We start from the raw sequence: 12967 nt of genomic DNA, 5'->3' as shown, positions 1-12967 counted from the left end.
AAATGAGACTGCACCATCAATTTATACAGTGGCATTATGATACTGGCTGATTTGTTTTCAGTTCCCTTCCTAATAATTCTCAGCATGGCGTTTGCCTTTTTTATTGCAATCGCACACTGTCTTGACATTTTCACAACCCCAACCCCACAACCACAACCCCAACCACAACCCCAAGATCTCTCTCTTGGTCAGTCTCTGCCAGTTCACACCCCATCAACTTGTATTTGTAGCTGGGATTCTTGGCCCCAATGTGCATTACTTTGCACTTGGCCACATTGAACCGCATCTGCCATGTTGACGCCCACTCACCCAGCCTCAACAGATCCCTTTGGAGTGCCTCACAATCCTCTCTGGTTCTCACTACCCTGAACAATTTAGTGTCATCTGCAAACTTGGCCACTTCACTGTTTACTTCCAACTCCAAATCATTAATGAACAAGTTAAAGAGCATGGGACCCAGTACTGAGCCGCTGAGTTCTGAACAGTATAGAAAGAGACAACAGGCCGTAGATTTACAAAAATCAAGAACTAATTGTTGAATCCTTTGTAACTTTTACAAGAACAAACAGCACAAGCTTTCATTTTATTTGTTCTAAGGCACCACTGAATTAAATGATGATTGGACTGGGGCATGTGTGCATTCATGTTACAATCCATCTGAAATTAAGAACAATGAAGTCTCATTGATTTCGGTTGCAGAGTTAAGCAAACTCTTAAAACGTTGCCACTGAAATCAATGAAATCTGAGCTGCTTAACTTTGGTTAGACTACATCCATATTGTTTAATGTGAATATTAAATGAAAAATTACAATTCAGTGGACTGCATCAGCATACTGAAAATGACTAATAAGGTATAAAACTGTAAAAACTGACCCCAGTGACTTAGTGGTTTGTTAATTCTAATTCACTTATTTTCATGATTGCTTTGCAAATAAATAGACTAGCAGGTTTTATATCTGCTTTCCCTTTACCTGACTAATATTTATGTCACAACTTTCAATGAACCAGACTTCTTTATTTGTATTTGTGATATCTAAAATGTGTAGCATTACAGAATATTGTATTAATTAATTTGGCCCATGCCCACATGAACATGCTTTTGTTTTCAGAAATGGCACATAATTAGATCCCCTCCCACGGGGAAAGCTACTTTTGATTTATTGACATTTATTGCAAGGCAACCCAGGCTCTCTCAATCACACAGCAGGGCTACAGAGCCAAGTTCCTCCATTGGCTGGGACTTCTCCTTTGGGGAGAGGGAGGGGGAAGAGGAAAAGAGTGAAAGCCTGCTTTGCTTGGTTGCCTTATCACAGGGGAGAAATTAAAAAAAAATGGTGCCCAAAGAAAGCAGGCGAGGAAGAAGGAAGCAGATGATGACCAGATGATGAGCTGAATCAGGCTCATGGGCTAGATGCTTGACACCCCTGAATTAGACTTTCATCTTAAAATGCATTTAATTGTATGTCCCTTGTTAAGCCAATTGCCCTAAAAATAGGATTTGGGGGAATTTAGAGTGGAGGGCAATCTGCCTTTTAGTGAGATCAAAAACCTATTTATACAGAAGGTGTCTGCTTTGGAAGTTACCCAATAATGAGACAATATAATATAAAATAATGGGTTTTATTATGAAATAAAGGCAAACATTCAAGGGTATAAAGTCACACAACACAAATACAGTCCTAATAAAAATAGGGTAGAAATAGACAGGGGTATATACAAGGATTGACAAACAGGATAATAATTACCTATTGTAGTCTTCGAGGAAGGTTCCAATGGTGACGAAGAAAGGAGATGGGGGATGGACCCTCAACTGATCAGGTATCGGGGGCATATCTAACAGTGGGGTATGTGGTACTGTCAGATGCACACGTGTGGAGAGTTGGGTCAGAGGTTATAAGGACTACCTTGAACCCTTAGGGGGTAGGAGGTGCAGGGGCGGATGACAGATGGTCAGCTGGTACATAACCTCAGAAAAAGGGGAGGCTCCTAAGTGACCATAGGGGCTTGACTTGTGTGGTGGGCAGTGGCCAGTCTATTCGGGGCACCTGATTGGATGCCTATATCTGGCCAATGAGCAGACCTGGCTCGGGATATCTGATTGGGTTCCTAGGTAACAATGGGCAAGGGGGAGGCTCCAGGGTGACAATTAGGGCAAGGCATGGATGGAGGTATTGGGGTGGAAGTGATTAACACGCTATCCAAACTTATCTAAAGGTGACAACAGAGGGCCAAATTGTTACCTAAGGTGACACCCGATCTATACAAAAAACTCTGGCTCTAGGTGAAGCTGTTCTTCCTCTTCTTTACTTCTTTACTGACACCATCTTTTGTCTTGGGTTCTGTTGGACAAAAGCTTAGGCAGTCTAGCAGAATCCACGCTTAAGATAAGCTTGATTGCCTTATGCAAAAGTAACATCGCTTTGCAGTCATGAGGTCTGGCACTGTAGGAAGATGGTCACTGATGGTGTTAGCCTACCAACATGGCTTTTGTGGTCAAGGCTGGAAACCACTTGCCCGGACAGTTTCTGGCACAACTTCTTCCACTGCAATGGCTGAGATGGTGCATGCACGGAGTGGCTGGAAACCCATCTGTACTTCTGGCTATCACTCTTCTGGAGATATAAAGTGCTGTTGTAACGCTGAGGCTGTTAGTACTCACATAAGTCTCTTATAAACCGGTAGATAAAACCCACGTTTCACAGCAGATGTGTGTAAGTTGAATCTCCAGGCACCCTGCCAACCAAACGGGTGTTTACGATGTCCATATATAACTGAAATTAGGGGGTCTCTTGCTCACACCCTTGAGAATACTCAGAGACGTTTTAGCTTTTGGTGCTTGTGTTGGTGGCTTTACAGAAGGTTCTACTTTGGACACGGTACGTTTCTTCTACCACCTGGTTGCTGAGCAGCCAAATACAATTAAACAAGACAACAAATTCTGGTTGTAAAGCTTTCCTTTTAGCCACAGAAACTATTTGACCAAGTTCACTGTAACCTTTCAGAAGTGTACAATCATGTATGCAAGTCTGTATCTGTACAATCATGTATGCAAGTCTCTCTATCTATGTAATTATCTATATCTATCTATTTATAACCAACATTATACACATCTATGCAGCATTTAAATATTTAAATTGCAAATTACTTATAGTGATCAGTTACCTGGAAGGCCATGCTTATTCTTTTGTAACTTCCAAGAATGAGAAAAGTACACTGATTACAAAGGACTGAGTTCTTTTTTCTTCCAACATTTCTGTATATGTGGTTCAAACCTTTATCTTGTATAAACTCCTCTTGACAAATGTCCTGGTTAGCCTACTACAGCCATCATTAAAGAATTTTATCTTCTGTATTTTGCATTTTAAAACTAAGGTTTGGATCATATGAATGAGTTCTGAGCATGTGATATACTCTGTAGCATACTTCCTCTTGTCCTGAAACTGCCATTTGCACAAATGGCACAGGCCTTTGCACAAATTGAGGTTTTAGCAGAAGAGGAAGTGTGCTTTGCAGCAGACATTATCTGGTACACACAGAATTTGCTCATAGGATACACGACTGAGTGTTTTCTTTACAGATGTGCCAAATACATAATAGTCAGACAAAGGCAAGGGTGCCCAGTCACAAAACTGGAAATTTGAATTGAATTTAAAAAAAAAAAATCTCTCAGACTTCAGTGGTACCTGGATTCAAAAGTAGATATAACAACAATTCCTCCTTTCCAAAAATTACTTGGTATTATTTTCTAACATTTTTTTTCTTTCTCTTTCAGGAACTTTTTACACCAGAATGCAAATTTAAGGAGTCTGTTTTTGAAAACTATTATGTAATTTACTCGTCGATGCTCTATAGACAACAAGAGTCAGGTAGGGCCTGGTTCCTGGGACTCAATAAAGAAGGGCAAGTCATGAAAGGAAACAGAGTGAAGAAGACAAAACCAGCAGCTCATTTTCTACCGAAGCCATTGGAAGGTAAGATTTAGAATGAAGGCCCAGAGCATACTTTATATCAGGAGATCCACGAGAGATTAGGGAGGTGCCATGGTTCAGTGATGCAGCATCTTCTGAGATGGCAGAAAATATTGGGTTGAATCCCCAGCACCTCTATTTTAAAAAGATCAGGTAGTAGGTGATGTGAAAGAGCTCTATCTGAGTCCCTGAAGAGCTGCTGCCAATCAAAGTTGACAATTCTGATCTTGGCAGACCAACAGTCTGACTCAGTGTAAAGAAGTTTCATTTGTTCCGTGTTATCTCCTATCTTGGAGCATTTAACTCCTGCTTGTATGCTGATGTCCCAATCTAAATTACCATAGCCCAAGCTACTAGTTGGTTTGCAGGAGAGCGTGTGAGTTACAGCAGATGTGCTTGTGTTTTAAAATGAATTATGACTGATAAACATGAAGTCTAGATATTCCCCTTGAGAAGGCAAAAGGTCAAAGTTAAATCAAGAGTTTATTGGCAGAGCTGCTGATGTTTGACACTCATTAATCTCAAGATGACTCTGTAAAAAAAAAAGAAAAAAAAACCAATTCAGAATCCAGCACAGCTAAACTTTTAAATAAAATATCCAAGAGGCAATCTCACAACATGAAATCCAAATGTCAGTTTCCGTAATTGAATCCTGTTCCTCAGTTTCAATATTTGGTCAGATTATTCTGTTGTACATGCCTTTTCCTGGAGATGTCTTACATAATTGATCATATTAACAGTTTCGTAGGGCAGGTTTTATTAGGTTCTTTTTGTTAAAATTCAGTGTACATATTTGCAATATCATCAAAACCACGTTGTTGGACACAGGTCATATTTGCCTGTTACAAGGCTTTGCTGATGCCAAGATAAATGTTTACAAGAGCACAGTGGGCAAGAGAGGTGTGGCAAGGAATGTGAGAGCCACAGGAGGAAACCTTACCCTTACCTCAGCACAAGATAAGTCAGATTTCAGCAGCAAGCCCTTGGCTTCACCTTCTGATAGCCCCTTGGGTGTCACTATTAATTCACACCAAACATTTAAGCCAATTTGACACTTGTCATGGTTCCCTCCCTAGGAGGGAGAGTGCTGAGTGTTTTCTTATGCAAACCTCCAACCCCTTCACAGGACTGCAACTTCCAATGTTCCTTCCTTGGGAACTGTGATCTTTAACTTAAAAATGATTTGAGCTGAACTCCATCTGCCACACTGTGATAGACTGGCCTCATGAATGCCCCTCACCAGCTACTAAGGAGCGTTCAGCTGCTGAAGAAATAAACCAATATCTGATGCTGGGTGCCATCCAGATCTATTAAAAGTAGACATTGCATTGTTTGATTTCAGTGAGGGTGTATGTTATTATCTTGTTATATTTTTGTCCAGTTTTTTCTTCAAGCCATTCTCAAACAATGAGTTCTATTATAGATGCACACATACATGGGAGGGACTCAAATGGATGTTCACAGGGCATCTCATTTGCCCCTCCCCCACTATTTCCTGTTTTCTCTTTCTGTTTCCTGAAAGCCCTGATAATCTCTCCCCTTTTCCTGCTTCTTTCTCTCCTCTCACCCACCAGCTAGCCTCCCATTTATCTGTGTCCCTGTCTTTAGCCTTCCCTCTTTCCTTACCCCTGCAACAAGGAATAAACTGCTTCAGCCCAGCCTCCCAATTTTTTTTTTTGCTGTTGTTTGTTTTTTTTACAATCTGATTTTACTGAAAATCTTGGGCTTTTCTCAGATTTGTAGAAAGTTATGTCTTATCTGTTCATGGCCCCAGTCTCTGGATTTAAGTGCTCACAGATGGGACCACTTTGAAAATTAGCCATATTGTTATGTATTTATGTACTGAAAAATCATAGAGGTGAAGCTTCAGCAAACCGGGCAATTCAGAATAGTAATAGGGGGGAGGACTTCTGATTTCTCTATTTTGACTCTTGGTGGTATTGGTGTTAGTTTTGCTAAGAGCCAGTGCTCAATACTTAGAGGGTTCCTGAAGTCTACATTAAACTATACTAGGAATTCTAAGTATACTTATATCTATATACAATGAAATTGCTGAGCAGTCAGGTTAGAACGGATAAAAGGAAGTTCTTTTTCACTGAAAAGGTGATTAAAACATGGCATTCACAGCCACAGGAGGTGGCTGCGGCTACAAGCATGGACAGCTTCAAGAGGGGATTGGATTAACAAATGGAGCAGAGGTTCATCAGTGGCTATTAGCCACAGCTTATTGTTGGAACTCTCTGTTGGGGCGTTGATGCTCTGTATTCTTGGTGCTTGGGGCAGGGGGGGGCACAGTGGGAGGGCTTCTAGTGTTCTGGCCCCACTGGCAGACCTCCTGATGGCACTTGGGGTTTTTTGGCAACTGTGTGACACAGAGTGTTGGACTGGATGGGCCACTGACCTGATCCAACATAGCTTCTCTTATGTTCTTTTGTATAGAAAATATGGACAGCAATTCCACATGACAGGTCAGAGTGAGACCAACTCTCCATAAACAAAAAGCCTCTTTTCAAAGATCACTGTTTGTTGACAGATTGTTCATTTGGAACCTTTCACCAGTTAGGCTTGAAGGCAAATTTGGATCTTGCCAATAGGGAATTTAGCTTTACAGCTGATCTCCCAGTGTGGTTGTTAATTGTTACCTCCTATCAAGGTGTTCTTGCTCAGTGTGTGCTATTTAACTCTGGTGCAGATTTATCAGGTTAAATACAAGACTATTCTAACCTGATAAATCTGCACTAGAGTTAAATGTTGTGGGGGGAAGCGGTGTATAGAAATCCTGCTAGTCTTAAATGTGCCATGTTTATTTTTTGTTGCAACAGACTATTTCAATAACTCCTCTGGATATAATCCTGTTTTCACTTGGCAGGACATGAATTAGCTTTGGGCAAATAATAAGGGTATGATAAGTCCCTGGGGCTGATTCCTGATATGGGATATGTCTGCTCTCAGGGCATTTAAGGATCACTTTTATAGACAACTCATGTGTAAGGTTTCTGGTTCCCAGTTCCTTATTCAACAAACAGTTAAATAAGCAGCCTGAATAAGAAACTAAAGTTTATAAAACTTGACACTCAACACCGGTTCACAGGGCCTCCAGCCCCTGGCTGCCCCTTCCCTCGCCTTCTCCCGCATTGCGCCTCCCTCCCTCGGGTCGCACGCCTCTGCGCCTCCTTCTCCTACCCTTCCCACCTCAGGCCACAGGTCAGTTTCATGCTGCACAAAGCCCTTCCACCCCCCCCCCCAACCGATCGCTCAGAAATTGGCACAGAGCTCATTCCATGCCGGGCCAAGCTGACAGCAGCTCAAACAGACCGCAGCCCAAAAGGGTGCGTGGCTCCTCCCTCCTGGAATGAGCTCTGCGCCAATTTCCAAGCGATCGGGCCGTCACGCGGGGTGGGGGGGCACAACATGAAACTGACAACATGAAACAAGTCCAACACTCTGTGTCACACAGTGGCAAAAAATGTATATAACATTTTTTGCCACTGTGTGACACAGAGTGTTGGACTTGATGGGCCGCTGGCCTGATCCAACATGGCTTCTCTTATGTTCTTATGTTCTTATGACCTGCCTGAGGCGAAGGGAGGGAGAAGGAGGTGCAGAGGAACCTCCCGGCTCCACCCCCAAATTTTAGTGGGCCATGAAGGAGAAGTGTAAAAATAACTGGGCTGGGGGGAAGTTTGGGAAACCGTACTCTAGAATAATTTTGGACCACCCCAGTCATCAGCAGACTGTCCCTTTTGAGATTATCCCAAATGCGTTTCTCCATCTCAGTGGCCCAAATCAGATTTTCCATACAATGTCACTATGGTTTCAAATCCATATATTCTAAAATTCCAATTAAAAGTAGGTGTGATTTTATAAATCAAAGACAGAAATAATACTAAGTATAATATTTTTAAAAAATTATTGGACATTTTGAGTTCCATTAAGTGATTTGGATCCAATCACCTTTTCCCCCTCAGTCTTCCCAGTTCTGCTCCTTACTACATGGGTTTTGTCCATGCAGGTCTCATGAACCACAGCATAGTAGTTTCAGATGGTCAAAGGAGTTGGGCTTCATACAGAGGAACCTAGCATTGTGTCCCATTGTAATTAACACAACTAACTGGATTAGACTGTTTTGTACATGACCCCCAGTAGTTGTTTTAAAAGGCCTTGGCAACATCTGCTTGGGATTTTTGGTTTACACCTCTAGATGTTATAGATTTTTTTCTCACTCAGCCTCAACATGGATTGTCTACACCAGACTATGCAGGAGATTAGGTTAGGGGTGAGCTCATTAATTCTCTTGACTCACAGGTGATAGACTGCAGCACACCCTTGTTATTTCTGCTGCCATGGGTCAAACAAATTTACAGCCAAACATAAAACAGGTCTCTTAGTACTCCCACTGATTTCAGCTGGGCTTAGTTATAAGTAAGTTTGCTTTGAATTGCAGGTTCAGGCTGCAGTTTCATATATCTCAGGGGGGAAATGGGCAAAGAATCATAAGGTTGTGGCTAAGACATAAATACTATTCAAAAATTATTTCATTACAACCAGCAGCCACAACTTATAGCATGACCATTTGCTAGTATTCTTACTTACCCAGTCTTTTCTCTTTCTCATACAATTTTCTGCCTCTCTTCCTGTTTAGTTGCCATGTATCGAGAACCATCTTTGCATGATGTTGGAGAAACAGTGCCAAAGGCTGGGGTGACTCCAAGTAAAAGCACAAGTGCATCGGCAATAATGAATGGCGGCAAACCAGTTAACAAGAGTAAGACAACATAGCCAGATCTGCATGGGTATCGTGACTTATTGAGCTCTCTAAGTTTGGCTGAGCACTTTATCCTTGCAAGACTGTCTCACTCTGGCATCTGCGGATCAGCTGGAGACAAGCAAATGCTTGCTCTCTGCTCACTCCAAACTAGGTTGTTGCAAGTGGATAAATCTCAACCCGTAAGTCCTCCCACAGCAAAGAAGACACCTGGATAAACCAGCTGGACTCAGACCATGGAATGCCCTACCAGATATGGAATGCCTTTTTAATCTCTTTTCTGTGACTGTGACACCTCATGTGAATGACATACTTCACAAGTACACTTGATATCCTGCCTGCTGACAGTTACCCATAATCCCCCTTTCGAGTCCAGGAAACCCATGTGTTTTAAGTTCAATTTTGTAGCACACAAAATAATATCAAGTAATTTCTAGATAGATGCTGTAAACCTGTGCTATTATGGATTTTCTCTTCTCCCCCCTTTTTTACGAGGCTGCTCGCTCCGCTGTCTGTGTGACTCCTTTGCAGGGATTGTGTTTCTCTCAGATTTAAATGTTATTGGTGGCTTAGTTTTGAAAAAAAAAAGCAATCAGGGAATCAGGGGAGCCTTCAGAACCCTATTAGGAATTATACCTGTCAAAGAATAGATCATTGTCTCAGAGTTACCAATGAGGATTCAATGTGACTTTAGTGCGCTCCTGAGGATGGCATTACTGTGGAGGGAAAAAGCATCAAACAAGGCCGGACAACAATCTCTCAAGGCCAATGTTTGACATTCCCTGGTAGTTTCTTTTGTGTGTGTGTGTTTTATACATATCACAGGCTTACTGGTAATGGTAACATTTGCCTTGCCCAGCGAGCAAGACCCACATGTTTTTGGGAAAGTGGGTCCAAAGAACTCTGTAGGCCTTGTAGGCCTGAATTAAGGCTCATTTTTTTTCATCCACTAGTCCTCATTATTTGGAAGTCAAAACAATAACTAAGATGAATGAGAACTGTGCTACCTAAATCCATTCCCCTCCAACCCCCAACTCCCCTCCCCAAAGTATCTGTTTCTTTTTTTTTAATGAAAGGAGCGTAATCCCATTCTTATTTTTTTGGCTGTAAACCATCCTCTTATTCAGTAAAGCATGGGCAAGGAAATTGTTGCATTCTTTTTTGCAGCACCAATGCAAAGGGTAGTTACAAAATATACTTTAATATTTTCAGTGTTTAAAAAAAGGAGGGAAGTTTTTAAACATGGTGTATTTAAAGAATTCCTTTGTGTTTATTTTTTAAAAAGCTCAGCATGCAGAATTCAATGCTCTACGTATTATTTCACCAGTACCCCAGTACCACATCCTTCCAGGCCAGCTTCTTAGGATAATATATGCCCACCAAATTGCTAGGTTTACGGTGCCTTGCCTTGATCTCAGTATTGTTTCCATTGTACTACAACATAAACCTAGGAAATTCTAACAGGATCACATGGCCAAGATCTTTTATTATTCATCTGGGGATCTTTTTTTTCCTTTTAAAAAAAACAATCTAAACCCTACTGTGGATATTTCCTGGTTATCAGTTTAGAATGACGCAGCCAATTTAGAATTCCAAGGAAAGTGGTCACAAGTCTTAGAAGACATGGGAAAATGCTGCAGGACATTGAATAAACAGTTAGTGGGTTTGAAAGTATTAATGAGTAGGCTTCACAAAAACAGAAAGCTTGATATGGACCAAAATGTACCTCAATTCTGGAAAACCATGTATGAGACTAGTAAGGGGTCATGTTTAATGGTTACTTCCATCCTGCTTAGGTGGCTACAGGTTGACCATTGATTAAACTCTTGATGCATATATGATTTTCGTATTGGCTTCTGTTTTGATATGATTTGTGTCCCAAGTAGGTTATGTATTAGGAATATATTAATTTTATCATTTGATTGTATATTTTCAGTTTTGTTTCCATCTAAGACAAGAGACTGTTTAAAGTTGGTTCTTATTTACAAGACGAGTAAAGCACATTAAAAGACATTCAGTTTCCAAGCACTCCAAATGACAAGGAGAGGGTATATTAGAGGTATATTAAAGTAAAGGAAATCATCTGCACAACAGTAAATTCTGGCCATTCTTTCATCTGGTGATTTCTAGAGAAGATATTTCCATGAAGAATCCCCTTTTATTTTGTTGAGATTCCTCTGCACCACAATGAAAAAGGGGACAATACTGTCTCATCTTATTGTGTGTTCAAGGATCAGTAAGTGATCCGGCCTATTCAAAGAGGCACTCTTTTTGCAGAATAAGTTGTGCAGTAATGCTGAAACTGAAGGTCTTTGGCCAGGTCTGTCAACTTTCCTTATTTTACTCTCAATTGTGAATTGTTTTGTGTTTCACCTGTAACACCCCAATTCATACAGCCTGCTTACATACTTTTGAATTATGTTTCTGTACTGTGCAACTGGAAACCAATGATTCTGGACAGTTCTGAAATGGGAAAGCAAAATAAAGAGATCTGAAGTGCATCTTTTTCAAAATTTTGAAACCAATTTCATACTGTTGTTTTGGAGAGGGAGAGGAGCTGTCCTAGGGCTTATAAACTTGTTATCAAGATGGGAGCTGTGGAGAATGGTGGTAATATCGACTCATGTGATGACTTTTGTAAGACCAGCAAAGAAAATGTTTATTGCTCTTCAGCATCTAGTCCAAATGACACTTGCTTGGGCATAGCCCTCTGGTCTCCATCTCACAAGGTACATGATTTCAAGGCAAGTATTCCATGATGGTGGTTACTTCTTTCATTTCTATACACAGAGGAGTTTTACGGGCACAGTTGGGCTCTGAATGGGGGCTGATGACCTTCATTCCATATATACTTAATTTTCTCACACTCTGAGGCTTTTATTGCCATGCCCACATGGTGACTGGTTAATATATTAAGGCTGACTTTTATTTTTGTACATGATTGGTACTCTATTGTAAATAGTATACACATACTTTTGGGTCATTCATGTCGATTGCCTATATGGGTGTTTCTTTGTTTGACTGGGTGGGTCTGAAGCTAGTTTCTTTGATAATTATGTCACCATGAGGAGAGGGTTCCATGTGCTTTGGTCACTCCTTTAAGTTTGTCTCTTGTCTCATATGTTGCATGGGAAGAGGATGATAATGATGAACTGCATGTAGTAGGCTATATGTATCAGACCTGATGGTATGTACTAAAAAACTGACATACATATAAGTGACAAGTTTGTCTGCATTGTACAGTTTGTGTTTATTATCATTTTGTTGTATACACACAGATGCAACATATTGAATAAAATATTTATATGAAGGCATATTGGACAAAAAAACCATTTATATTAAAAAAAGAGAGAGAGAGATTGTGCAAAGTAACATTGCATTGGCTGCAGAATAACAAAAACACCATGTAAATACTTTGGTGAAACTCTGTTTTCTCTCACCTTGAACATGCCAAAGAATTTCTTCGCTCCTCAATATATTACCTCTCTTGCTGTTTTCCAGGACAACATCATTTTGTTCCCTCTCAAATTAATTTTGCTGTCAAGTAAAATCTTGTATTTATGGATTGTGTGTGTTGCACTTCCACGTAGACCTTATGTTTGAGTCTCAGCCATCTTCATAGGTTGCATGTTCTGTTGTCTTTGTTCTGTTGGCTACAGCTTAATCTTCAGGTAGTCACTGTGTGTGTGTCAAGGAAAACAGTTTTGTCAGCAATGTGCAAATATGCTTGTGAGGAAGGGCGTTCGTTTCATGAAGTTGCCTTCAACTCCAGTAGGGAATCAGATATATATTCACCCTGATGACAAGGTCTGTGTGAATTTATGAATTCTGTTTAAATGTTGGGTTCCATGTTCATATCAAGAGGGAGCACTTTCCACTGAGAAAACTAGGAAGCTAGATTAAGAAGCTCCATGAATTCATTAGAACTGACATACTTCACTGGGTGATGATGTTGCTGTGGAATAAGACTGCATCCAAGTCCTTTGAGCAATTAAAATGAAAAGTTTACTTATACTTTGGCTACCATTTATTAGGTGATATTTTGTCAAAAGGCATGAAAACCACATCCTTTATTAACAATACTGAACTTTGGTTTTTGTTCATTCTAGAAAACATCCCCTGGAGCACAGAAATTCTTATCAGTCGACCAATACTTACAGGGACCTAATGACATAATACATGAAAGCTTTCTGTCCTTACAGTTGTTTTCCAATTGACAAATGATTCACATTA

At 40.5% G+C, this 12967-nt stretch overlaps 1 protein-coding gene across 2 annotated transcripts in view; it reads left to right on the top strand.

Moving 5' to 3' along the window:
• FGF14 (fibroblast growth factor 14) overlaps positions 1-11247 on the top strand; it is a 446676-nt gene extending 435429 nt beyond the window's left edge. For both annotated transcript variants that reach the window (XM_060233675.1, XM_060233674.1), the window contains exons 4-5: positions 3774-3972; positions 8612-11247. In XM_060233675.1, the coding sequence (XP_060089658.1) occupies positions 3774-3972; positions 8612-8748 (336 nt within the window). In that variant the 3' untranslated portion in view covers positions 8749-11247. The remainder of the gene's footprint in view (positions 1-3773; positions 3973-8611) is intronic.
• Positions 11248-12967: the final 1720 nt, after the last annotated feature.

This window comes from Heteronotia binoei, chromosome 3, assembly GCF_032191835.1.
Source record: "Heteronotia binoei isolate CCM8104 ecotype False Entrance Well chromosome 3, APGP_CSIRO_Hbin_v1, whole genome shotgun sequence".
NCBI lineage: Eukaryota > Metazoa > Chordata > Lepidosauria > Squamata > Gekkonidae > Heteronotia > Heteronotia binoei.
Note: the sequence above shows the minus strand (reverse complement) of the source record. Positions and strands in the feature narration are given on the sequence as shown.